The sequence below is a fragment of the Dryobates pubescens genome, chromosome 8, assembly GCF_014839835.1.
Source record: "Dryobates pubescens isolate bDryPub1 chromosome 8, bDryPub1.pri, whole genome shotgun sequence".
NCBI classification, from domain to species: Eukaryota; Metazoa; Chordata; class Aves; order Piciformes; family Picidae; genus Dryobates; species Dryobates pubescens.
This window is the reverse complement of record NC_071619.1, coordinates 30,053,850-30,080,605: the sequence shown is the minus strand read 5'-3', so window position 1 is coordinate 30,080,605 and position 26,756 is coordinate 30,053,850. Positions and strand designations below refer to the sequence as shown.

The 26,756-nt window shown below is 44.8% G+C and overlaps 1 protein-coding gene across 5 annotated transcripts in view; it reads left to right on the top strand.

Annotated features, from left to right (window-relative positions):
• GPM6B (glycoprotein M6B) overlaps window positions 1-26,231 on the top strand; it is a 108,436-nt gene extending 82,205 nt beyond the window's left edge. For 2 of the 5 annotated variants that reach the window (XM_054163366.1, XM_054163365.1), the window contains exons 2-7: window positions 10,791-10,977; window positions 15,237-15,393; window positions 18,611-18,782; window positions 20,670-20,743; window positions 21,059-21,124; window positions 23,592-26,231. In XM_054163366.1, coding sequence (XP_054019341.1) covers window positions 10,791-10,977; window positions 15,237-15,393; window positions 18,611-18,782; window positions 20,670-20,743; window positions 21,059-21,124; window positions 23,592-23,741 — 806 coding nt within the window. In that variant the 3' untranslated portion in view covers window positions 23,742-26,231. Of the gene's footprint in view, window positions 1-24; window positions 145-10,790; window positions 10,978-15,236; window positions 15,394-18,610; window positions 18,783-20,669; window positions 20,744-21,058; window positions 21,125-21,945 lie in introns of all 5 variants that reach the window. The other 3 variants (XM_009896979.2, XM_009896980.2, XM_009896981.2) reach the window with 3 other exon arrangements.
• Window positions 26,232-26,756: the final 525 nt, after the last annotated feature.

Below are 26,756 nucleotides of genomic sequence, written 5' to 3'. Positions count from 1 at the left end.
CTTTTTACCACCTAAAATTGGCAGTGATCACCAGACCAGAAATGGAAATTGGCAGGTACCACTGGATGTACAGGAGTTCAAGGCCACACCGGTACCATCATGTGCCAGCAGTGAGAGGCAATATTAGCCCTTTGGGGATTCAAGGTAAATAAAGGGCTGGGAAATGGAGAGTTCAGAAATGGTAGTAGCATAAATCTAATGCTTTGCACTAGTCCTAACAGTTTAAGAGAAATGTTCTGCTATTTTTCATGCTGTGTTTGTTAAGGTTGTAAGGGGTCCAGTCCTGTCCTATGAATAGTTGACATAACTTTAAATATTGTTGTTACTGTTCGAAAGACAATATTGTGTGATGAGGGACACCTCCCTCTTGACTGTGCTGCCCAGCTGCTTCAAAACTGTTTACAGATGAGATTGTGTGGTTTGGGTTTTGTGTGCAGGTGAATCTATCAAACTGATCAGCCACAAATGCAGTAATTGACACTAAAGCAGTGACAGCACACCTGACTTACTGGTCCCCTGCAAGATGCTTCCTAGACAGTATTCTGTGGTTTGGTTTGCATTTTTCTCTTGCTAGACGAAGCAAGTATCTATGTCAGAGCCTAAAGAGGATTTCAGATGAGCCTTTAAAAAGGGTTTGATGACTCCATATACCTGTCCTTTCCATATCTGACTTGAGACTTCAGAAGCATCCTAATTTGTTTTCCTGAACTTTAAGGGTTTGTGGGGAATTTAGTTTGGAAGCATCTCAGAGAGATACCTGAAATCTAGCACATGATTGATTGCATTGGAAAATTCCAGACTGACTGAGGGTTAACACAGTGAAGGATATAAATGCTCAGAGAGAGCATTTGCAGCTAGCTCTATCCTGCAATCCTTTTCTCCTTATGGAGCTGATTGACTGAAGCCTACTTGACAGCTTGTTTGCTGGAGATGCCTACCTCCGCATCAGAGACTTCAACAGCAACTGGGGGGAAATAGTCACCGAAGCTTGCTGCCTAATCCTTCCCTTTCCCAGTGTATTTTCCCACACACTTATTCTTTGGGATTCAAATGTTTATGTATTTCAGAATGCTGGCTTTGTGTGTGTGTGTTTGGATTGTTTGGGGTTTGTTGGGGTTTTTTTGCAGATACTTAGGTTGCAAATCATGCTCTCCATCTTCAGTGTCAGTATGAACTTTGGCCAGGTTGTATGATTAATTGCCTAGGTGATAGACTTGGGGCTGCCAGGAGACGTTCCCAAACTTCTAATCAGTGCATGTGGGATATTTTATACATGGAAGAAATGCTTCCAGGAGGAGTGATAGATTATGAACACAGCCTTCCTAAACTGTGGAAGACATGGAGGCAGTAGGCCAGGTGCCTGGTTATCAGTTCTGTGCCCCTTCAGCTGTCCCTGGTGATGAAGCGTGTCTGTATGCGCTGGCACAGATGAGCCAGGATGCAAAGGAAATGCACGGCCTTCTGTTGCAGCAGCTGGGAGTCTGGCACCTGAAATGGTGCTAGAAACTCTTGTTTAAGCAACTGAACCCTATTCAGGCTGTCTTGGGAATCATCCTGAAATAACATGCAGGTAAACGTGATGCCTGTCATGGAGGACTTGAAGATGAAAGGGTTCTTGATGGTGGGGGTAAAAAAACCCCTGCCAACAAAGCTCAGAAATGCCAGTTCAAGGGAAGGTACTGCACTTGAACTGCAATGGCTGCACTTAAAGAACTTAAGAGACTTAGCAGCAGCAGTGAAGCTCCTCTGAGATGGTCTTGAGTGAGATCTATCTGCCAGTGATGGATTAGCCACAGTGAAAATGCTGGGTTTTGCTCCTTTCCCTTAGAATGGAGGGGAAATGTCACTTCAGTCACAAGTCACAGCTGTAACATGCCTCCCTTCAGTACCAGCATACAGCTCCCTGCTGCTGGGTGGCATGGGCTACCAGGCTGAGATAAACTATGTTTCTTTGACAAGCCACATTAATATTTGGGTGCCTTTGTAGTATAGGCATTTCTACTTTGCCTCCTCTGTCAGTATCTGAACAGACATCACTAGGAGACTACCTCTGTGGCAGTCATTGTGGCATCCAGGGTCTCCATGTATGACAATGATCTCTCCATTTTAAGCTTTTGTCTAACATGTGAAGAACAAGGGGAGACTCAGTGTAGAATACTCACTGCAGTGCTGTAGCCAAAACACCTGCAAGCTTAATGAGCCTTTCATAATGGCTAAAGCATTTTTTTCCCCAGGAAATAAAGCACCATCTTTTTCTTTAGTAAGAGGGACTTAGCAATGGTTGTTTAGCAGGAGCTTAGCTGTAGGCACTCTTCCAGACTGGGTGGGTGTCGTTTGCTTTGTGGAACAGGCTTGGGTTTGTTTGGTTTTTTTTTGGTCTTAACTTACATCCCCAGATGCTCTGTCAGTGCAGAAGTGCATGTGAATATGGAGCATGGCACTGAAACAGCCTGCTCCTTTCCTGAAGCAAGCTTGCATTCTGAAATGATGTGGGGAGACTCAACTGGGAAAATACCTGCAGGAAAGCTGTTGAGAAGCAAAGGATTTCAGCAGTTGTGGTTCAGGTTTCACACCGCTCCTCTCGTTCCATAGCTGAGTAAGCTCATAGTTGGGTAAATGTCTGGGAAGATATTGGCATCTTCAGTGGTCTCTGAAACAGAGAGTTTACCTTCTGAATCTTAGATCTGCCAGGCTGAAGTCCCTGCACACTGGGTTTGGCCCTCAGCTCCAGGGAGAGAGAGGTTGTGTTTCTGTTTGCCTCTTTGTAGCTAGGGAGGAGTCAACTGGGGAAGCTGTTGGTAGCTGAGGCTGAAATCCAGTGTGGCAAAAGTCTTACTGTCTTGAATACTGAAGGCTGATGGAGAGTAAGGTGAATTACAGCTGCCAGAAAGGTGGAGCTAAGAGCCTGAACTCCAGTCTTCGAGGTAAGATACTGAGCTTTGGTTAAAGTCAGCCTTAAAAGTTATGTCAGCCAAGTACAGTTGGGTCTGGAGGATGGCTGGATCAAAGAAACCCAAATGTCTTTACAGAAGGTTTCACAGAACTGCTGAAGTAGCTCATAGGACCAGGTCTAGGTGCCTATGAAATGCTTAGGTATTTTTGTACTTCCCTCAGGGAGCTTATCTAGACCTTCAAGCATTTGAGTATCTTTGGCAGTCTGCCTGTTGCTTCATCTGTTTTATCTCTTTGGGTTGAGTTTGTCCAAAATATGGTCACCTAAGCTGGCACATACTGAAGCAGCAGCTCTTGCATGTTGACCTACTGAGTTTTTCTCCAAGAAGGTAAAAATTAGGTGAAGCAAGAGGAGGGAGGTCAGGATGGGGGCAGAAAAGAGGACTGTTTTCAGGCACACTGAGCAGTGAATTGTGCATATGTCAGCTCAGAGTTATAGCCACAGTTTGGGCCAGCAGCTGCCCTTGCTGGTGCAATGTGTTTGAACTTTGAGCTCTGCATGTCAATGAGCCCTTCCACATGCTCAGGCTGTGCAGAAGTCCCAAGGGTTATTTTTGGATAATAAAGCACTAGATCTAGAGTCTCCAGGAGGAATAATGCCAAAGCTTGTATCAGTACTGATTCAGCTATCTTTTATGTGAGAAGCCTCCTTTTTCTGCAGAAGTAGCATGCAGCTAAGCAATATCCATTCTCAAGGATCCCCACACAAACCTGTTTGAAGTAAGACCTTTTCCAAAGTATAAATTAGGTACTTTTCTTCCGCTGTGGTGTGCACTGTTTCACAGGCCAAAAGCAAAACAGCACAGACATGAACAAAGGTCAGAACTTCATTAATTTTAATTCAAGAGCAATAGGGCTGGAGAAGAGCAAGTCTTTTGTCCTGCTGTCTCATGGGGCAGTAGTGTTCTTCCCATGCAGGTCTGACTCCTTGCTCTCACAAAGCAAAGGCCTGGGATGGGTGGCTGCAGTAGGCACGGGTGCAGTGATTCATGTTTCAGAGATTGCACTGTCTGAAAAGGAGGCCTTAGAACACATGGGACCTTAATGAGCTCTGCAAAGCCCTGGAGAGATATAGATGGGGAGTGGGGAGAGTTCAAGAAATTTTAAGATGATAAATTAGATAAGGCCTGGAAAAGACCCTTTAGATCATCTGTCCTCACGTTAAACAGGTTCAGCTCCTGCAGCAGGAGTACAGTTCTTCATTTTTCTTTAAGAAGTGCTGTTTTGGGCCAGAGATTTGAAGAAGAAAAGGGGATTATGTCTGCTGCCATCTGTTCTTAGAGCCTTTCTCTGTGTCATTTAACAGCATCCAGAAGAGACAAATCTTGCTTGTAGAGTACAGCCTTTTCCCTGATTTGAACACTGTGTTTCCTTTAGTGAGAGGAAAGAAATCTGCCTTTTGCCGTGGGTGAACATTCATAACACCTGCAAGGGGTTCTTTTTTTGCTAATCATGTTAGAAAAAGAATGCAATGGGTTTTAAACCTTTGCTTACTGTATTTTTTTCTGGAGTGTTAGAAGCAGCTTATTATTGTTACTCGCACAGAGAGCCATAGAGATACTTGGTGGTGTGTGGGTTTCAAAAGGGGTCTGCTAATGGTACTTCCAGTCAGTGAGGTGCTGGAAGTTCCCTTGGTTTCTTTCTGTTAGTTCCAGCACAGGAGACACAAGCAAGGATTTTCAGTTCTCTGAGCCACAAGAATATGGAAGCATCTAATGTGGTTTAGAAGTGACAGGCTTAAAACTGGTAACAGAAAACCAGCATCTTCTCAGAAGTGGGGGACTAGTTGTACGAGAGTTCTGAAACGAAGTATCTCCTGTTTGTCTCCAAAATACCTGGAGAAGTTGCATTTAATGCTGCCAGCCCTCAGAAGGGACCTGCATGTTCTTCAAGTAGCTTTTAAATAGTAGAGATTTGGATGAGACTTGCAGGATGGGTCAGACTATCCCAGATCTCACTGTGCTTCCACTGAATGAAGCATCTGGTGCTAGCCACTGTAAAAAATGAGTGGTGGTCTTGATGGATCTCAGGTCTCATCCCTTGAGGCAGCAGTCTGTGGTCTCCAAAGGTCATGTCATCTCCATTGGAGATAACTCTGTTGGCTAGGAAGGAGTACTTATTGATTAACAACTGTGGAAGAGAGGGGGGTGCAAATACAGGGTAAGATTATTGATCTAGCTAGGCCTTTACCCTTGCATTAAGCTAGCTGTCTCTCATGAAGAGCATAAGCTAATTTCAGAACTTCTGATTTGGGCAGGAACAAAGAGACAAAACTAGGAAAGCTTGAACTTGAGGAAGTCTTCAGTGGAAGAGCTTTGAGAGATTTGTTAGAGAAAAATAAAGGCTTTATCTTCATCACTTATTTAGTCTGTTTAATGTACTTAGTCCAAAACTGTGGTGAGTGAGAGTTTATTGTGGTTAGCAGCAGGCTTTATGTTGTGTGCCAGGTTTTGTAAATCAGCAACATTTAAGATGAACAAGAACAGGTAAGCACAGAGCTTCAACAAAGAACTCCAGATGATTTAACACACAGCCCTTTTACTTTAGTGCCCTTATTAAAGTGTGGAGAGAAATTTATCACATGCTTTAAACTTACCCTTGTTGGATTAAATTCTTATCTTATTATACTGTTGCCAGTGACCCTTGGATGCTGATGTAGGTGATAAAAGTGAGAATTAAAGTTATCACACCAGCAGCTACTGGCTTGTTCTCATAGAGAAGGTGAATGCTGGTTTTGCTCCTGAAGTATTAGTGTATTCCCTCATCCCTCACTGTCAGTCATGCTGTAAGGTGTGAGACTGTAGCATGCATAAAGCCATCCAGAATGGAGATTTAAACAAACACAGAAAGTAAAATGGGCATCTGCTTTCATTGGCATAAAGGTCATTTTCTGACAAAGATCCATGGTGGTTAGGATTCCAGTGGCATTGTGCATGCTTGGTATTGGGTAGCCTTCAGCAGTGGGGAAAGAGGGTGAATTTAAAGGACTGAGCTCTCTTCTTACATATACTTGTGACTTGGGATTAGTGCTCCCAACATCAGGCTCCCATGTATGTGTAACAGTAAGCCTGACTTACATGCAGTGGCTGCATTTAAGATGTTACATAGTGCTTGCATTTAAGATCTTACCTGGTGCTTTTTCTTTCCTTAGGGCTCTTGCAGCCTTCTATTTGTTAAAATAATTCCTCCACATGTGCTTCCTGAGCTGTGGTGCTGAAACCAGCAGAGCTGGTGGTAGTGTGGTGGAGCATGCCAGGTAATTCCTACTGCATATTCATTGCAGAGCAGGTATTTAACATGCCAGGATCCCTAAAAATGCACTGCTCAGTCACAGGATGTGATAAGACAAACGGTGCCCATCGCTTGATCTTCCAGAACAGCAAGACAGGTTTATGGGAGGGGAAGAAGTGAAACCTCTAAGGAAAAGAGAGTGGGAACTAACTCAGAAAATGGCCTCAGGAGCCTGGAGGTTTAGATCCCTGAAATGGAGAGCTTTGCAAATCTCCTTTCGGGTTTTCTTCGTTCCTTGTGGTTTTGTTCCATAGTGACCTTGACTCTGGGATCAAAGGTTCCTGTCTGAGATACACTGAGGTGCTAGTTGCACCTAGGAGGAGTTTGGCACTTCAGAGGACAGGCTGGTTTTCTGTCCAGGAGGCGTCAACACTCTTTCCTTATGTCACATTTTCCACATTTGGCTTTGAGGGGTAGCTTTGTGAACATCTTTTCAAGTGTGTACTTTTAAGAGCGGATGTGTGAACCTCCTAGAGCAAGCCCTGGGAACACGCAAGACAGCTCCCTGATCTCATTGCATTGTGTGGTGTCATTTCTGAAGCACAGATTTTGACATTCCACTCCATCTTGACCATGGTGGCATGAGTTCAGAGTCTGAGAAGTCTTATTAGTTATTTTCTTTAAGAGCTCTTTCTATTAGCTCTGCTTTGCCTTGCTTTTCTGAGCTTGAATCTCAAAGCCATACTTGAAGTACCAAAGAAGGTTTAGCCACACAATTGTTTAGCCACGGGAAGTTGAATGGCTAAGCCCCTGCATGTATGTGATAGTCTGTATGCTGCTGGGTAGATTGTATAACTCTTCTTCGTGCATTAAGCAACCAATTGCTCATTTGTGTACATATGTAGGCTCATCCTTTACCAATTTCCTGTGACTGATAGTTTCCAGGAGATTAAAAGAATAGCTGGTTCCTGGTTTTTATCTTCTCTTTATTTTTGTCCTTTAGCAAGAATATTTTGTGTGTGTGTGTGTTTAATAGCATTCATTCCCTAGAGAATAATCTCAGTCCTTGTTTTAGCTGGCCTCCTTCTGAGAGTGTATTAAATCTGTAGCCAAGATCACAGGCAGCTCTGGGCAAATCATTGGGCTGTTATTAACCTGCCTCCATGGCAACTGCTGCTTGCCAGCCTGAGGACAAAAAATGTTTTTATTCTGCTGAGTTGCACAAAAGGTTCTAGTGATGCTTTGCACAAAATGGCCATTGAAAGGGGAAATGCAGTGATGTGTGTTTGTGCTGTACAGTTTCATATTTAAATGGTTTTACACAGTTGTGTTGGAACTGGATATCCAGCTGAAAAGTTCAGTGTGTTGGCCACACACACAAAAAAGGGAAACCAGCAGACAACTGTAACTAAACTTGGTTTAGTCTTAGTAGTTAAATTATCAGATCAAGTTCACAGCCTTCAGCCTGCACTTGCCATCAGTATGTTAGCAAGTTATTCTGTGAACTTAAACTAGGCAAAGCACCGTCATGGCTTTTCAGTTGTACTGTGTGAAGACACTTGCTGACTTGGGTTTACTGAGAGAGATCCTAAAGGAGGTTTCCTGGAGTCCTTCCTTGTTTAGGAAGCTTGGTAAATAGAGTATGTGATGAGGTTCAGATTTTAGGCAGTTTTGAAAGCTGCTCTAGTTGGTACTGTTTTAGGCTTGCTTTAAAACAAGATTATGCAACAAACTGTATTGCTCAGGCTAGGCACGGATTTAAGCTGCTCATAAAGAGTATTCAGTGGGATCTGTGGGGGGCTCTGACAGCCCCAGCGCTGTGATGAGGTTGTGTCCTGCAGTTATTTACCCTCTAGCTGAAGGCTGTGCAGCTCTGCTGCCAATTTGGGTGCAGAATGACTATCTGTGGATGGATGCTGTCTCTTAGAAACATGTTGGCTTGGGACACTTCCTGCACTCGCAAGCTGGCAGTGTGGTGTTTCTCTTTGAACTGAAGTCTCTCCGCTTCCTGCTTTAGTCTTGGTGCAAGGACAAGTAGTTTCTGCAGTTCCACACTTGGGCAGTTTTCTCAGCCTTGCTCAAAGTGGCATGGTTGCTTTAGACACCTCTTGGAGTGTGCCTTTTCTGTTGTCATCTGCACTGTAAAATGAAAGCCGCCAAAGTATTGCAGTGCTTTTTCTGCTTGAGCTGTACAGAAAGAAAGATTATGACCAGGAAGATGCTATGTGCAACTTCCATCTGCTGGGAGGTGAGGGGAGGCAAATTGTTGGGCTGTGTTTGAGAGTCTCTGGATTACTGGCAGATACTGTCCTGTGTTTGAATGCAGGATCTGATGAACTATCCCAAATGAATGTTCTGCCAGTAGCCTGGAAAGCCAGCTGTGGGGTACTGGGTACAAGCACCTAGCTGGGAAGTGTTAATCATCGGTCCTGGGTCTACACCAGTTCTTGGTTTTGGCAAGCAGGCTGCTTCCACCTCCTGAGACCAGCAGCTTTTTCTTTTGGATCTTGTCAGTCCCTTGGCTTTGCTTCCAGCTGTTTCCATTTCCTACCACTGGGATCCTTCTGTGAAGCACTCTGCACCAACACAATGAGGTGATCAACCTCCTCCACACAAAGCAATGATCTAGTGTTTAGTCACCACCTTCTTTAGGAGTGCAGCCCCAAAGGCCATTCATATTGTGCTGTGCTGTAGCCACGCATGTTGAGCATTGCCCAGTGGATCAGAGCATGGTTACTCTTAGATAATCCTTCACTGCTAACCCTGCAGCAGGTGCAAACATTTCTTGGATTAACTCTTGGTGTTTGGGCCTGACCCTGGAAGAGATGCTGCGGAGGCGAGCCAGCCTCATATGTACAACTGCCATTGCATCTGGCGTGTTGCTTGTGAGCTGCACTCAGGAAGATTCCCCAAAGCAGAAGGTTGCTCTGCAAGGGCTAGAGTCTGAATTCGACTCTGGCCCTCTGTGATAAGATGAAACCCAGAGATGATTTCCGCTGATAGAGCACACATTGGGGTTTTGTTTGCCCCATCACTGCTGAGCTGCAGTGTTTGTTCATTCAGCGATATTTTTGTCATGAAGATCGTTCCTACTGAGCGGACTCCAGCTGTGGGCTTGACTATAAATGCTTCCCAGGCTTGTTTCTGTACAATTAAGTCTTGTCTGCTGTTAGTGAAGTGGCATTTCATAAGTCATTTCGGTGGTGGTAGCTGCTTAAGCCTGACTAGGACACTGCTGGTGACTCTCTAAAAGAGGAGTTTCCACTTATGGAATGGGAAAGCTTTCAATTATCAGCTGCTTATTATTCCCCAGTGCCTTACGGAAGTGCCTGCTCTGCAACTCATTCATCAGTGGGAAAGAGAGTGGGATAAAAATAAACCGGCCTCATGTGGTGGATGGAGACTTGCTGATCTTTGTGAGGGATCTTTGGGGTGAGAAGATGTGACGTACTCGCCAGCTGTCTTCCTGCTTTCCAATGCTTTGTCCATTTAGCACCTTCCAGTAGAAGCAGCGGGGCTGCTCCTGCGACGTGCCACGCCGGGCGCTCCATTAAGCGCTGTCTTAATGGCTTCTGTTTTGCGCAGTTGTATGAAATGCACATTAATGGAGACAGCTTAATGCCAGCACCCTGAAGTAATGAGTTGGTATGGATTGCCATTACCATTATAGTGCAGTTAAAAGCTGTGTTTGTTTCCAATTTGCATTCCCCAGCTCTGCAAGCAGATGGGTTTGCAGGCCGCGTGCTCGGGAGGAACCTGGAACTTCAGCTGCAGCCTCCTTATTGCGGTCTTTGTAGAACAGCAGCTCTGAGAGGGTCTTTCGTTAGCTCAGGCTGCTTAAGCGATACATCTCATTAAAACCGTGATTATGCTACTGCAGACTGCATTCAGGCATCGCTGGGAATCCAGTGTGCTCCTACAAAGCTGGAAATGCATTGTCTGTAATGCAGCTTCATCTCGCTGCTCTCCGTAAGAATTAGTTCTGCCTGACCCCCATTCAGTTTTTCTCTCGTTGAATACCTCTATCCCTACAACCTCACGCTGAGCTGTACCAAACAGGAACTGGAGAGCCATAGGACACTGTTAAGGTAGTTAAGTTTTGCAAACCTGGATGTGTTCCTTTCATAATGAGAGTGCAGAGAATCTTTTACTTTTCCCAAAGGCTTCATTGTCTTGGCTGTTTGCTTCTCTGGCTTCCAGAGCAGTGCCAGCATAGCAGTGCTCCTGCCTTTAGTCATGATCAAACGTGGTGAGCTCTGTATGAGCAGCTGAATTGCAATGGATCACTTTAGACAAGTGGTGGTTGTTGGGGGTTTCCCCCCCCCCTTTTTTCCATTTCACAGACTGTCTCATTGATCTCTTCATCCTGTAAAGACAGCAGCACTCAGCCCACTTTCTGGGCTTGGAGTCCATACCAACAGATCTGTGGGTCACTGCTTTAGAGGACGATGCTGTCTTGCACAGCCTATAGATTTTTGCTTAGCATGTCAATGCCTGGGCCTTTTAGTCCCTCTGGCTTTTACCAAGTGGAGGACAGAGATTCTCCTCCTCGTAATTTGCTTTTTTTTTGCTCATTGCGCTTCTTTTACTTTCTCTCCTCTGCTTAGGTTGCTTTGAATGTTGCATTAAGTGCCTAGGAGGAGTGCCATATGCTTCGCTCGTGGCAACCATTCTCTGCTTCTCGGGGGTAGCGTTGTTTTGCGGCTGCGGCCACGTGGCGCTCACGGGAACTGTGTCTATCCTCGAGCAGCACTTCTCCACGACTGCCAGTGACCATGCTTTGCTGAGTGAAGTGTAAGTATGCCTCCCCTTTCCATTATTCCTCATAACATCTTCATGCTAAATGAAGAGCCATGGATTCAAACCTCACTCTTCATCCCTGAGTGTTAGGTTGCTTGCTTGTCCAGCAGCACTCGGTGTTTTGGTGGTGTTCATGCACAAAGAACCAGACTGTGGATCCTGCTTAACCTGTCTGGGACCAGTACTATTTAACATTTTCACCAGTGCCAAAGACAGTGGGACTGAGTGCACCCTCAGCAGGTTTGCTGACAGCACCAAGCTGAGTAGTGCAGTTGGTTCACCTGAGGGACAGGGTGCCATCCATAGGGACCTTGACAACCGAGGAGTGGGCCTCTGCGAACCTTACGAAGTTCAGCAAGGCCAAAGGCAAGGTTCTGCACCTCAGTCAGAGTAACCTCCAGTATCAATACAGACTAGATGATGAGGGATTCAGAGCAGCCCTGCAGAGAAGGGCTTGATGTTGCTAGTTGATGAAAAGCTGGGTGTGAGCTGGCAATGTGTGCTTGCGGCCCAGACGACCAACCATATCCTGGGCAGCATCAAAAGCAGTGTGCCTGCAGGCCACGGGAGCTGATTCTGCTTCTCTTCTCTGGTAAGAACTCACCTGAAGTACTCCATCCAGCTCTGAGGCCCTGAGCACAGGAAGTACATGGACCTGTTGGAGAAGGTCCTGAGTGCCACAAAAATAATCAAAGGGATGGAACACCTCTCCTGTGAAGAAAGGCTGACAGTGTTGGGGTTGCTGAACCTGGAAAAAAGAAGGCTCCAGGGAGACCTTATTGCAGCCTTTCAGAGGCCTCTGAGAAAGATGGAGAAACACTTTTCATTAGGGCATGTAGTGACAAAACAAGGGGTAATGGAAGAGGGTGGATTTAGTGTTTGTTGGTGGCAGAATGTTTTGAAGGGATGACAGGAATAACAGGAAAGTGTTGTTCTGTCCATCCTCCCTCAGGAGAAGGTGGATTGGTATTGTACAGATAAGAAAAGCCTAGAAAAGAGGGTAAATGTTTGTCTCTGCAACCATAGCCTTTGCAGATAACCACTGGTGAAATATTTAGGGCTTTCATGTTCCAGAGGCTTCTCCAAGACACCTTGGGGAAGACCTGGACACCTGTGTCAGGGCCCATCCTCAGCGTCCAGCCCTACTGGCATAAGCCTCTCGTTCCCCCTGACACTATGGGGCACACAGGTCCCAAGCTGTGGGCTGAACATATGGGGCCTTATGTGGCCCCTGCAGCTGGACTGCCAGGCTGTGGAAAGGCTCTGTCCAGCAGCAGCCAGGAACTGTGCTCAAGCTGCGGTTCTCGGTGGCTGTGCCTGGTGTCAGGATGCTCTCTGGCTCAGAGTCTGGCTTCCTGCCTGCTGCTTCGCACGTGTCAGCACCAGCCACGGGCACGGCACATGGCTGAGCCCTGGAGATGTCTCCATCCCAAGGCATAGCATGAGGAAGGGCAGCTGCTGCAGCCTGAGGTCTCTGGGAGGGGTCCCTGTGCAGGCCACACACCTGGGAAGAGGTGTTCCATGTGGCATGTGTGCCTGTGGGTGCTGCACACACAGAGGTGTGCTGGCAATGGACAAGGCATGCGTGTTTTGCTTGCCTGCCCCTAAGCCCTGGTCTTTAGGACATTACTTGGAGTCTTTGGTGTCATGGTTCAACTTGACACACTTACTTCTCCTTTTTTACTTTTCCTTCATTGCTGACCCCCTTTATATGCTTGCAGACATAGACATAGTTTGCCTGCAGAACTGACCCCTTTCCATCCTCCAGGATCGCTGGCATCAGTCCTGCAGCACTGCTCCAGGGCTTTCCCCCCTTGCAGGACACCCTCTGTGCCCAGATCTGCCACGTTCTCTGAGACGGTACCCTGCTGGGAATTCCCATGCCAGTGCCCTCCACCCTCACACCCTGGCTGTGTCTGGGCACTGTCTCCCCAGCTCCAGTGCATGAGATGTGAGGACCCTGCAGTTAGCCACCAAATTTAGCAAGAAACCGTAAGCATCAGTGACTGAGTAGCAAACCACTCTGCCCTTGGGTGGGTCTTCACTGGAGCAAAACAGACAAAATTGTAGAGGCAGCTGTAGCAGCATCAAGTTTTAAACTTTGGTGAGTTGTTGGCAAGGTCTCTTGTTAAGTCAGCATCAGCACCTGGGGAAATGCATAATTCCTACTAAAGCAACTGAGGTCTCAACTCTGTGGAGGCCTAAGAAGAAAGGCAGGGGAGAAGAGGTGCTAGAAAGGGGCAAATAATTTCAGGCCATGGAGATATAATATGCCCTTTGGAGTAATAATTACCCTCTGGAGTAGTAATTACCCTTTGGAGTAATTTTTGTAAGGTTTTTTATATCTCAGTTTCATATTACTAATTTCTAGTCACAGCCATTGAGTCTCTCTTCGACTGCTAATGATGGTGAAATGAATCCTTCTATACCCTCTCCAATCTTGACTTAATTTTTTCATGCTTTACAGCACAGGTGCAACAGATTTATCCTGTTATTTTTAATCAGCTTGGAAAACAAACAGAACACTTCCCACATATAGTTTAAAATGAGCAATATCCTATTTTGATACAAGAGGCATGGTATCTGTCTGGATAACATCTAACTGTACACATGGTAATCATCAATTTTCTTTAAATTAAGCTAAAACATGCAGATGCTCCTCGAAGATCTATGCCAGCAGCTACTTAGTGGAGAGTGGTAAGATCTGGGGGGGGGGGAGAAGGGGGAAGTGAGGAAAAATATATTTATCCTTACAAAACTGGCAGTATAAAATTAGCCAGGCTGCTCTGTGAATAGCTTCACCCAAGACAGCCATCCCAGCCATCAGATTACTTTTCAGGAGAAGCTGTTCAGTTGTGGAGAAGTTGTTCTAATAACCAAGTGTGACTTCTGGAGACCAGAGGTGTTGTGTGGAAGATCTGGTCAGCCAAAACTGTTAGCTTCAAATGCTGACTCTGATGGATAACATTCATAAATGATTCTTTCTGTTTATCTGTTCTAGCCACAGTAAAAATACCTGAAGAGAGTCACTGCAGATGGTAGATTGGTATGATTTTTTTTTAAGCAGTTGAGGACTTCCTCAATATTCAAGGGAAGTGCTGATACCGCATCCTGATATCATCCTCCCCTGGCTACTTTCAGAGTACCTCAAAAGGAAGCGTTTCCTGAATATTGCATTCAACAAAACACAACAATGTAATAATTACACTCTGGGGAGCTCAAAACTGTGGTGCCTTAAGGCACTGAAACTACTTGCTCTCTTGGAAGTACCCTCCTGGCTTAAGAGCAAACCTTTCCTCCTCAGGAGAAGCCCCTGCTTGCTTGCTGAATTTTTTATCAACTTAAATCCCCCCAAATCTCTGTGCCTTCTCTGACAGTCCCATCTTTGGCTAACGGTGAATCCAGACCTGCAGCCTCAAATAACTCCTGCTGGGCTGAGTTCCTTTTAAGCATGAGTAGGAGCCACAAAAATCGCTGTAAAAAGCCACATCAGAGAGCCATCCAGAGCCATGTTCTGCCTCAGACAGCAGCTGTGATTCTCTGGAGCTAGAGATGCAATTATTCCCTTTGAGCTGAGTGTGGCTGTGAGTATTGCTCTCTGTTGGCATTGCTAAACGCGTCCTGGCTGTATGTTGCCCAGGGATCCCTAAGTATCACTGAGTTTACAGGGCTTTGCAGTCACTGGATTTTGCAGGTAGAAAAGGTGAATCATAGAATGGTCTGGGTTGCAAGGGACCTCCAAAGGTCATCTAGTCTAACCTCCTTTGCAGTAAGCAGGGGCATCCTCAACTAGATCAGGCTGCCCAGAGAATTTCAGGGAATGCTTCCTATCCTAGAGTCAAAGGACTTGCCACGGAGCCTAATAGTTCAGCCTCTGTCATTTCAGAGCCCTGTGTTGTCCCTGCCAGACATTCCCTGAATTAGGTGTCAGGATTGATAGCAGGAAAAAGGAAATCTCCATAGTGGAGGCATGAAAGTGTGGCTTCGAGCTGGTGACTAATAACAGTCAGCGTAGGAAGCGCAGCACAAACAGGGCATGCTCGAGCAAGGTTTCACACACATCAGTGCTGCTCACCTGTGGAAGCAAGACAGTCACACCAGTGCTCTCCTGCAGCCTGCTTGCTTACAATGCATTAAGGAGCCTTCAACTGTTCTGGTAAAGGAGCTATCTCATACCTGTTATGATTTGGGAGGGCTGGCTTTGTAGCTACAGGACCTAAGCCTAATGGCATCTCTTCTCTTTCCCATTTCAGAATCCAGCTAATGCAGTATGTCATTTACGGCATTGCATCCTTCTTCTTCTTGTATGGAATAATCCTTTTGGCAGAAGGGTTTTATACAACAAGTGCAGTGAAGGAGCTGCATGGAGAGTTCAAAACAACAGCCTGTGGTCGCTGCATCAGTGGAATGGTGAGTAGCATCAGAAATGGGAACAGGAGCCTTCCTTTTTGTGGCAGTTTTAGGCTATGCCTTTGAAATTTAGCTGCAGATTTCGAGCACAGAAGTAGAAAAACACCAATAAGTCACTACTGGGTGTGAAAAGGAAAAGCTGTTGGGCACTGCCTGGCTCCTGTGGTTTTGCACAACAAAATCTGCCTTCTGAACTCTTCTTGGGTGCTGAGAGTCAATCCCTGTTGCTCATCCTCTGAACTTTGAGGATGCTTGGTCAAATCCAAACCCAGTTGCTGCAGATGGACTGTTGGCAGCTGCTGTGGCCTCCCTCTGTTGTAAAGCTGCTCCTGCTGATCTGCACTAGGCTGCTGGAGGCTGCTGATTTTAAACCACTCAAGGCAAGTCAAAATAGAATTCGTGCTTTCAGTCGTGGAGCACAGCAGCGATGCAGAAAGGCAGGCTGTAAACTGGCTGTGGTTTGCAGACCTGTTTGAGTAACAACCCACAATGCCTTCAGCTTCCACAGTCAGTGCTGCTTGAGGATGTGTGGCTCCTCCAGACTAAAGCATAATGAATGAAGCTTCACAACATCTTTGCACTTGAATCGAGTATTGCCGCCTTGCTCTTGCAGATGGCGAAAGGCACACATATGTACCAGTGAGTCTCCTCTGCACAGCTGAAGCACTTCAAGCCATACATCTTCCCTGCAGTACACTTCTGTAGCAGAGCAAAACTTTAAACAAAATGCAACTAAAAATAAAACTTCAGCTTCTCACCCACATTGCCCCCCTAGGGCAGGCTCTGCAGGAGCAGCAGCATAACTGTGTTTCTGAGAGAGGATTTCAAAGCTATTGCTGCAAATCTCAATTCAAAGCTTGTAGTTTTGGAGGAAGCTAAGCAGTGTGACAGATTGCCCACGGGAAAGTGTGGGTGAAAAGAGAAGAGGCTTTTGATGTGATTTGTTGCATTTTAATATACAAGCTATAGCCTGTGCTTTAAAAATGAGTCCTTTTGGCTGGTTAAATACAAGAGAGATGCAAGATTATTTGCAGGAGGGTTAAAACAATTTCTCCACTCTCCTGTGGGATACTTCTTGGATTTTTCAAGAGCTAGTGAAAATAAGGTCTGATGGTTTTCCAGTTAAGCAGCTATTTGCCTGCTCTTTTTCTAGCACCTATCAACCTCCCCAAGGAGCAGCATTAGATCTAAAGCACCATTTTCCGAAGATCAAAAATACAATGAGTCTCATTAGCAGAGGCAATTGCTTGTGCAGTTGAGTGGCTGCAGGCACATGATTGTCAGCTGCTTATACAAATACCAGTGTTACACATAGAAATGTGACAGAAAAACATGTTTTCATGTTTGCCCATATTTGTCCACACAATGAAGGAGAGAACTTGGCAGCTGAGTAATGTCTTGGGGATCTGGTAAGACACTTCAGTGTTTAGTGGTGACATTCATGGTGTCAAAATGCCTGCATGCTGCTGTGGAGTGGCAGAGTTGCTTAAAACACACTAGGGTCTAGAACAGGGTTTGCAAGGAGCGATAATAATCTTCACAGATTAGTGGCTGCAGCTTGGTACAGACAAGAAGCTTTTGGACATAGAGCGATTTTGTTTTGCCTCTTTGATCAAGAGCTTCTCTACTTCTCCCTACATTACATTACCAAGCAAGGTCCTGCAAAGCAGTCCCTTCCATCTTGCATAAGATCATTACAATAGACAGGCTTCCAGCTTCCCCACATTATCTGTGCTGGCTGTGATAATGCAGCACAGCCATTTCCCACAGCTGCCACACTGAATGTGAAAGCAAGGGAGTTTTCTCCTGGCTGTTTGACAAGTTCAAGGCTTTGGGTAATTCCAAAGGCTTTGGGTGCTTCCTCTCGTGCACTCTCCCACGTACATGTATGCTAATGCACATTTTACCTACAGTGTATCTGTAGGAATCCTTTCAACTGCTCCACGTGGTCCTTACCAAAATCCAAAGAGAGAATTCTGCATTCTTGCACAGAACACCCAAGTCTGGTGTGTGGCACTATCTGATGTGAAACAGGGATTTTCACTTCAGTTGTGTGTAAATGAAAGGCTGCCTGGGCTTTTTTAAACGAGTTTTAGCTTTGCAAGCACTGAACCTCACCTCTCCCCCGTGCCCCACCTTTGTTGACTGTTAAGGATTGCTCAACCTCTGTTACAACATTTGCAGTGCATCTGGACAGAAGCGTGTGAGGATGCAAAATCCCACCGCTGCAGCACTATTTCTTCAGTCCCTCGCTTCTGGGTCAGGCTGAGACAATCTTTCCCCTCGGAGCCCTTGCTGTTCTTCTCTGGCAGACAAGTTTCAAGTAAGATAGTTACAGCGTCAGTGTTTCTGGTCCAGCTGCAGTTACAATTTAGCAGTGAAAAGGGAACACACACGATGGAACAGTATGCCCCTGCTTCCCAAGCAAGATCCTAATCCTAGACTCTCCAGGAGAAGCGCTACTGTTTCACCACGGAACTTAGACGAGTAGGAGAAAAGGAAGAGGTCCAGTGGGAGGAGGGGAGGTGGAGATGGAGTTATCCAAAGTAATGAGTGATGTACCTTGTAGTCTTACCACAGAACATGCATGCCAGTTTTTATTTAAGAGCAAACCCAAAGCAGCCGATGCCAGTGGAAAATCCTTGATTCTCTGCAGCGAAGTAACTGATTTTCTTCTTGGCAACATGTCAGATCAGTTGAATCTTTCTGATCTGGCTGTAATAGTTGGGGTCTGCTTTCAAAACCAAGTTATCATGAGAGGTTACACTCAAAACTGATTTTAATAAGCCAGGGAGTAGGGGAGACCTCTGTGAACAGCAGTTCCCTCTCCTGGTTTGATCTGCAAGCTGTACAGTTTGCCACAGTTAATCAACCAAACAAACCAACCAGCCTTCTGAAACTGATTTTTGTTGGAGTTTTATTTGGTTTAGCCTACAGCCAGCATCCCTGCTTAGCTGAGGATCTTGAGAAATTAATGGGCTGCACTTTCAGGAGGGCAAGAAGAGGAAATGCCCAAACTACTTTCTCAGCAGCACTTAAACTACCAAAGTATTTGTAAGCAAGGCCAATACTGATTTTCATCTGTGCTGGGAGAGCCAGTGGTTTATTACTGCATTTCTGCAAGTGTGCCTAGAGGTTACTGTGAAGCATTTGCAAGGAAAATTCAAGCACTCTTTTCAAAGAATAAACATGAAGTGTTTGTGTTCTCTCTGCCCAGTTTGTTTTCCTCACCTATGTGCTTGGAGTGGCCTGGCTTGGAGTCTTTGGCTTCTCTGCCGTGCCTGTCTTTATGTTCTATAACATATGGTCAACCTGCGAAGTCATCAAATCTCTTCAGACAAATGTGACAGTTCCTGGGGACCAGATCTGTGTGGACATCAGGCAATACGGTACTTACTTTAATCCTGCTTAAATGCTTCATCCTTTCTCCTTGGTCTGTCTTCAGCAGTTTCATCCCAACCTTATCAGAAGAACCCAATGCAAAAGCATCTCCTGTCCCTGGACGTGCTGGTCCTTCTCTAATGAATTCTAGAGCGTTCTGATCTCTTTCCAGATGCAATCAGTTTAGCTGAGCTGGGAAGTCATTTATCTACAATGATTTTGTAGCCGTTTCCAGTACTACAGTGTTAGGTTTAAAGATAGATCAGCCTCAAAACAAACTGCTCAGAAACAGCACTGAGAAACAGATAACCAGATTCTGGGTTTTAAACCCCTGTGCTTAATAGAAATGTGAAGGTAACAGCTGAACTTTGCTCTAACAATTACTTTCAGTTAAAAGACCACAAAGCTGCTATCAAGAGCCTGCCTGAACTATTAAAGAATTAATACCACTTCCTGATAACACAGAGGAATCCAAGGGGGGAGCAGGTAGCAGGGGAGTGGGGACAATGGCTTAAAATAGGCTTTTCAAGTAGTCCATTCTTCAAGGTGAATTTTTTCTGAAGCTAATCTTTTCAGCTTCCCTTGTGCAAAAGAGCTTTTGTCACTGTTACTATGGCTTCATTTTAGCTGGTGTTTTCTAGGAAGGGTTTTTTTTTAACCCTCCCTTTGGACTAAGTCACTTGAAGCTGAGAAAATAGATTCAGTGTTGTAAAAGTAAGACAGCTAGGTTTTCCTTTCACATGCTGGCTGTGAGTCCAGTAGGAAAAGGTAAGAGACACTAATTTTAAAAGCAAGAAGTCCCAAGTCACTTAAATGTTTGTACCTCCTTTTGGAAACTGACAGCAAGAGGTTGGGAAGGCATTTTCTTCAGCAAAGCCTAGGAGTGCAGAGAGAAGGTGTGCTCCTCTACCTCTCAGCTTCTGCTGGTTGGTTCATAGCTGAATGAGCACCACGTGGGGCTGCACTGTTCCTCTCACCAGTAAAATCATTTGGGTTTCAACGAGCGATGAGAGGGAGCAGCTCCTTAACAGGAAAGCAGCTCCATAACACTGAACTGCCCTCACATTTTTGGGTGGAAGTGGTAGCTAAAAGGCTTCAAGTGTTGCAGAGAAGATGGCTTTAAAGTAAATCCTGCAAAATCTTTTTGAAAGCCATACCATCCTGAGATAACATCCATGTCCTGCCTGTTACAGAGGTGCTAATTCCAACCAGCCGAGTTTTAACTGCAAGTTGTCTGGGGAAGACAAACTGACTTGCTCCTGTGTCAAATGGCTTTTGCTTAAGCTCTACATCTGTTAGGAAAGTTTAGCTTATTTTAAACCTTCTCCATCCTGTCAACTATTGAGATTGTCAGTCGTGTAAGAACAGTAACTGGGAGTAGGTGAGGTACGTCAGACTGAGTGTTCTTGTAGCAGATTCACTTAATGCCTTTTTACCTACAGCAACTAAAAACCCTTCTTCTGTAATTCTTCCCTCTAGCTCCATATTCACACTCTTCTACAGCAGTTACTTTTCCAAGTAGAACTTCATCTAGTAAGGAAGTGCTATCCTGAAAGGTGCCAAGTACCTCTGAGATGCAGATTACCCCTTCCATGCTAAATAGAGGAGTAGGCAGTGTGTGACTGGACCTGAAGTGCAAAATCCCAACCAACCATTTGGCTGCCATATGGGAAAACCACATCTGAGAACATGCCTTGGCAGCAAGCCTTGGTATAAGGAGAAAGCAACTTGAGTGAGTTGTTTGAATTCCTGCTGCCAACCGAAGTCTGTACTGGTCACCGCACGGCTGCCCAGAATGGGAACACAACTGGCAAGTGGGCGGAATAGCTGAGTGAGGAACACAGAGTGGGTGTCGATTGCTAAAATCACTGATTTCTTTTGCTGTGGTGTTGCAGGTATTATCCCTTGGAATGCTGTACCTGGCAAAGCCTGTGGGCCCATCTTAGAGAACATCTGCAACACAAATGAGGTACAGACAGATAACCTGTGTGCAGCTTCTGCCTCCAAGCCACTTGGGCACCGCGTAATAAGTAACTTGATCCAAATGTTTTGGAGACAGCTAATACTAATAGTATAAAGAGAGCAATTTAAGCACAACACTGTAATGATTCTGTGTTAGAGCATTCAGAAGATGACAATTACTTGAGAGCATTCTTCTTTTCCCTAAAGCTTTGACTACCTTGCTACAGAGATGGATTTGTTATCCTTAATCTCTAGAACAGTTGAAGTGCATTTTATACTCTCCTCAACTGCTTCAATATGTCTGACCTGTTTTTTCCTCTAGTTCTACATGTCCTACCACCTCTTCATTGTGGCCTGTGCTGGAGCTGGTGCCACTGTCATAGCATTGGTGGGTAACATTTTTCTGTTTTTTATTGTGTAATGTGTTCCTTTCAGGCTTAAGATGCTTTAAGATGCAATTTTATGTACCTTAAAAACAGTAACAGCAGACGTTAAGGAGGGCAAGCTATAGCTGCCATTATTTGCTGCTCTGCTTGGTCATTACAAGTCAGCAGGTCCAAAACCTTCGCTTTAAGAAGTCATCTTAACCCCCCGCCCTCATCTTTAAATTCTTGGCATGTCCTTTGAAAAATTCTCCTTCTACCCACTATTTCTGGTTTTATCTCCACTATTTCTTCTCATTTTTCTAGTTGACTTGATCAATCACTTTGAATTTTTTGTCTGGACCCAGGCAGTGTGACCAGTCTTACTCTGCAATGACAATTACAGGTAGCAACTAGAAAAACAGATGTTGACAAGATGCCTGTGTCCTCTGTCTCCTAACCTTGTGTCACCCAAATGCAGGTTTAATACTCAGTATTTGGTGACAAAGCAGCCTTAGGTCTGTAGGTAGGTTACTGTCTCTGGATAAATTGCCATCCCTGAAGGTGTGCAAGAAGTGTGCAGACGTGGCGCTTGAGGACACGGTTGAGCGGCCACGGTAGTTGGGTTGTGGTTGGACTCGATGATCTTAAAGGTCTTTTCCAACCTGAGTGATTCTAGTCTACAATTCTATCCTATCCTGTTCTAAATGGCAAGTTCCTTACCTTGCATCTTCACCCTGGAAGAAGCTCAGAATAACGTCTGTTGTGAAAGTATCGCCAGTTGCCCAAATGGGCTCGAGCCGTCACCTTGTATCTTACTCTGCTGTATTTTGTTCTCTTCCACCAGCTGATCTACATGATGGCTACTACATATAACTATGCTGTTTTGAAGTTTAAGAGTCGGGAAGATTGCTGCACTAAATTCTAAATTGTATAAGCCCAGTACAGAGCTGCGTTGCGTAGCTTGAGATACCACTGACACCCCAAGCTAAAAGTCTAGCTTCCTGAATTTTGTCACAGTACTTGTAAATAGCTTCAGTGAGCATCACTTAGCTGAGCAGATTAATAAAATGACTCCTTGTACATGGACTATGATGTGGACGAGATCTGGCTATTCTTGCATGTCGAGAGGACTCAGTTACTGGAGGGGTGTTTGTAATCATCCTTCTGAGGATGGGAGGTTTCCATTTGCTTTCCAACAGTCGTCTCTCAAACACAGACTGGAAGGGTTCAGGGTCAGAATTAACTAATTTCTTTTTCCTTACGAAGGCCAAATACAACCCCCCTCCCAAGCATACAAAACCTGTGACGCAAAACTAATCTTGTGGCAGAAATCAGAAGCCCAGGGATTATGGATTAGTTGTTGGCTTTTGTTTCCAGTGCATGAATGATAAAAGTTGATTGATTTACTTCATGTCCAAGCAGCTGCCAAATCACGCTCTCTCTGGAAGGAACTGCATCCTTGCGTTAGCTCTGCGTAAAACAATCACACTCTTTCTTTTGGACCCTGAACTAGCGAGGAGCAGCTTATAAATGGCTTCTGCTCTTGTATGGCTTGCACTTTAGTAACTGATTTCTCAGTAGCCAGATCTCAAAACTGTAAGTATGACTGCACGGGAAGCAAAACCATGCATAGGTCACAGAGACCTCTTCACACTACTGGGATTTGAAAGCAGACAAAGAGAAGTGAATGAGTGTTTTCAGATGTAGAGTTTGGGGCATGAAGCATGGTGGAAAGAAGCTGGGAAGAGATGAATGCACAAACCAGAAAAAAATCCACACAAAAATAATAACAACAGTAATAACAGTAACACAAAAGAAGCAGTTGCTACATGTGATGTAAAACTCTTCACCTGAGCTTGGACAATGGAAGCGTAAAATGTAGTTATAAAAACATACGATGAAGAGTTCTTAGCCCCCATCCTGCATGCTTTTTGCCTAGTTTTGGACTGGTGTTTTGTTGTTTGATTTTTCACTCTGTTAATGTAGCCTTGTTCACCTAAATAAAACCGTTTACAGTTTCAGGCTTTTGCCAGGGGGAGGGTGGAATTCTCATCTGCTCGTTGGGGGAAAGGAATTGCCAGGACCTGGGCTTGGATTTGCATAGACACCACACCCTTAGAGAGCTGTTGGTTCTTCTGGGCACCTCGTAGTTTACGGAGCACACGTTGCCACGTACAAAGCTTTATTCCTGCTTCCCCACACTCTGCATTTTAATGGATCCGTACAACTCTGCAGCTCATTTTGTTCCTGTTACACTAACTTCCTCTGAATTGTGAATAACCAACTGAAATATTAGCATGCCGAGTCCTAGAGACCCTTGGAAATAGCCTCTGTGCTTGTTTTAATAACTGGATGCTTTATTAACGTAGAATAACTTTTGTTTGTTTGTTTTTTTGGTCATTATTTTAAAGAGTGTCTATTAATCTAACTAGCAGCTTGCTTTGCCTCTTGACATGCTCACTAGCCATCATGCTCACCCTTCTCTTCCAGATCCACTTCCTCATGATACTGTCTTCTAACTGGGCCTACTTAAAGGATGCCAGCAAAATGCAGGCCTACCAAGATATCAAAGCAAAAGAAGAGCAGGAGCTTCAGGATATCCAGTCTCGGTCAAAAGAGCAACTCAATTCTTACACATAAATGTCTGTCACAGTAATTCAGCAGAAGAATTCTGTAGCTCTGACAAATCAACAAATAGCTGCTCTGCAGTACAGATGTGTGTCTACCAAACAAAATTAGAGAGAAGTGCAAAAACTTCACATTCCAGCTCCTGGAACACACTCATAGGGAATGGGTAATCTTCCATCCTTTCACACAGAGAATGGAGGCTTTATTCCAGGCATTTTAAAAGGCAACACTTCACAATCAGTGACCAAATTATTCTCCTCTGAGACGTTCGGTGTTTATTATTTGCCACTTCCTACAGCTTGCTGTCCTGCACAAAACGGTGGCAGGCGCTCCGAACCAACCCGCGGGCAGCGAGCAAATCTCTGTCCAGGCCTTAGGCAGAGGCAGGCGTGGGGCGTGTGACTGAGCCTCTGAGTCCAGTCACCAAACGAAACTCCGCGCCCAGGCTTTGGGGCAGCGCCAGCCCGTGCCACGGCACGGCCGCAGCCCGTCCCGCCTCGCGGCAGGGCCCTCTTTGAACTCGCTCTCGCCCTGGGCCCGGGGAGCAGCCCTCAGCTTTTGTGCCACACTTTTCTATGACAAAGCAGCCAAGCTCCTGCGCTTGTGGGAGCGTGGAGCACACGTCCCAAGTTTTAGTCCTTTTTATTAACAGCCCTGTGATGGAATGTAGACCCCTGGATAATGATCCCCTCCTTTGAAAATAAATGTCAGCTTTGCCTTAATATTTATTTTCTATAAATGTCTTTAGCATTTATACAGCGGCAGGAGACCATTATCCCACACTGGACATGGAAAGTGTTACCTTCTTAAAATGACACTGAGCTGACTATTCCCCATGAGCGGATGGGAAGGTTTGCAGAGTTCCACACAAACAAGAGAAATTACAGCCATAAAGCAGGATCTCCACCTTTCTCTATCTTGGTGCTTAGCAAATTTCTAGTCAGTGCTTACGTGTTGTCCTTTTTACAGATCAGTTAGAGCATTCTGAAAAGGTGGTGTTCAGACACAAAACCCAACAATGAACAAACTGGTGCCATTTGAAAAAGTCATTTCCCATAGGAGTCTGCCTTCTAATTAACGGTTTGGGTTTGTTTTTTTTTTTGTTTCAGAAGCATTCAGTGATATCTTGAGTATTAGTGATGGTATATTTGGTGTTTGTTCTATATGATATATATATATATATATATATAAATGTTGGGGGGGGGGAAGCAAAACACATCAGTCTTGGAAAAAATGAAATCCTGGAGTCATACCCATGGTCAGCTGCCGTGTGGGGTGAGAGTTCTGACTGTTTGCTGCATACAAGTTAGAGGCAGCAGAGATTTCTTCAAGACAGTATTAAAAGGCATTAGGGTAGGGGTGGGTATTCACTTCAGAGATTCCTTCTTTTTTTTTCCTTACCATTTTTTTTCCTTTTTTGGTTACATATTGAAGTCTAATTTGACAGTTTCACAAAAGGGGCAAAGTTGATCAACGTAGAGCAAATATGACAACAATAGCCTAGTGTATGTTCTTACCTGTTGCATGAAGGAGACATTTCTACAGCCATGCAGGTGACGTTCTAGCCCAGTGTTTGCATAAGGGTATAATGGAGGCAGTGTCTTAAAGCCTAATTCTTTTCTAATTCAGTGTAGCTATGACTGGGAGTTTTTGAAGTTTTGTTTAAGTAGTCCTAATATTTTTATGTAAAGAGCATTAAATTTTGCTATGTATAAATTTTTGTAACCTAACAGTGAATCAATATTTTCTATCAGTGCCAAGGGCTTCCTGTAGTTACATCCAAGTGGTTAAAATAAATATTTGTAGATAATAGACGACACTTGTGTACGCTTATTTGAACCCAGACCTACAGCTGCTCCATCCTAGCGCATCTCTGTGCTTTATCTCTATCTGAAAGAGTTAGTTCAACACGTTTTGCTCAGTAGTGCCTACCCCACTTGCTCCTGTAGGGGGAGGGAGGCCCTGTAGGTGTAACGCTTCAGCATGGTAAGTCAGCGAGTGTTCCTAGCATGAGGTAGTGGTAGTTGTTCCAGGCCAGCATAATGCAACCAGCACTCTCCGTCCCCTTCCGGACAGCGCTGAGGAGGATTCTCTCAGAAATTGGGTGAAAGGCAGCGCTGCTGCAAGGCCAAAGTAAGCAGCGTGTAAAATTAGACCGGCCCCCATAGCACGGCCTAGCCTAACTGCTAAAAGCAAAGCTTATTGCTGTCACGCTTCTGGTACAGCCTGTTGCACCGGCAAGTGAATTCAAGACAGAGCTTCGATTTTTGCCCCTAAATTCTGTCAAACTTGGCTTCATGTTCTTGTAGTTAGGTCAAGAAGAGCAGCCTCAAAGGCAGTGCAAGTTGTAATATATGCTGCCACCCAAAACTACTTCATTGATTAAAAAAAATACTGTATTTTATACTGTAAATAAAGTTTAATGATCTTGCCTATAATTACCTACAAAATACAAAGCTTAAATAAAGATGAGTTAAATAGCATTTTCATTTGAATCTCTCCGTTCTGGGCTGGTTAATACCAACAAGGTGATACATGAGGTAAGGCTGCTTTTAAAAGTGTCTGCTTCCCTTGCCACAGCAGTAAAAGTGACAGGTGTCAGCTTGGGTCTGTCACACAAGCCAAGGGTCTCCATGGGACACCTTTAAAAATGGTTGATGATGACTGAACCTCTTACCTGCATGCTGTTATTTTGCTCTGCTTGGAGGGGAAGGGGTTGGGGTGGGTGGGGACCACCACTTGACAAGCTGATAGAAGTTTGGCTATAATGGACCTGACCATAACTGATTCATTTCTTTGCACCTCTTTGTCACACCACTCAAGGGCCTCCCTCTGGATTACTAACAGGTCTGGGCTCACTAGTTGAAGTCAATGACCCAAGTGATGAGACAGCACAAAGGCAGCTTTATTACTTTATAGATGACAACAGCCTGCAGACTTGGTGCCTAACATTCATGCAACTTTTTACAGGCAGAAAGAGGCTTTAAAAAAATTTGTGTTTTAAAAAAACCCACCAATTAAACCATT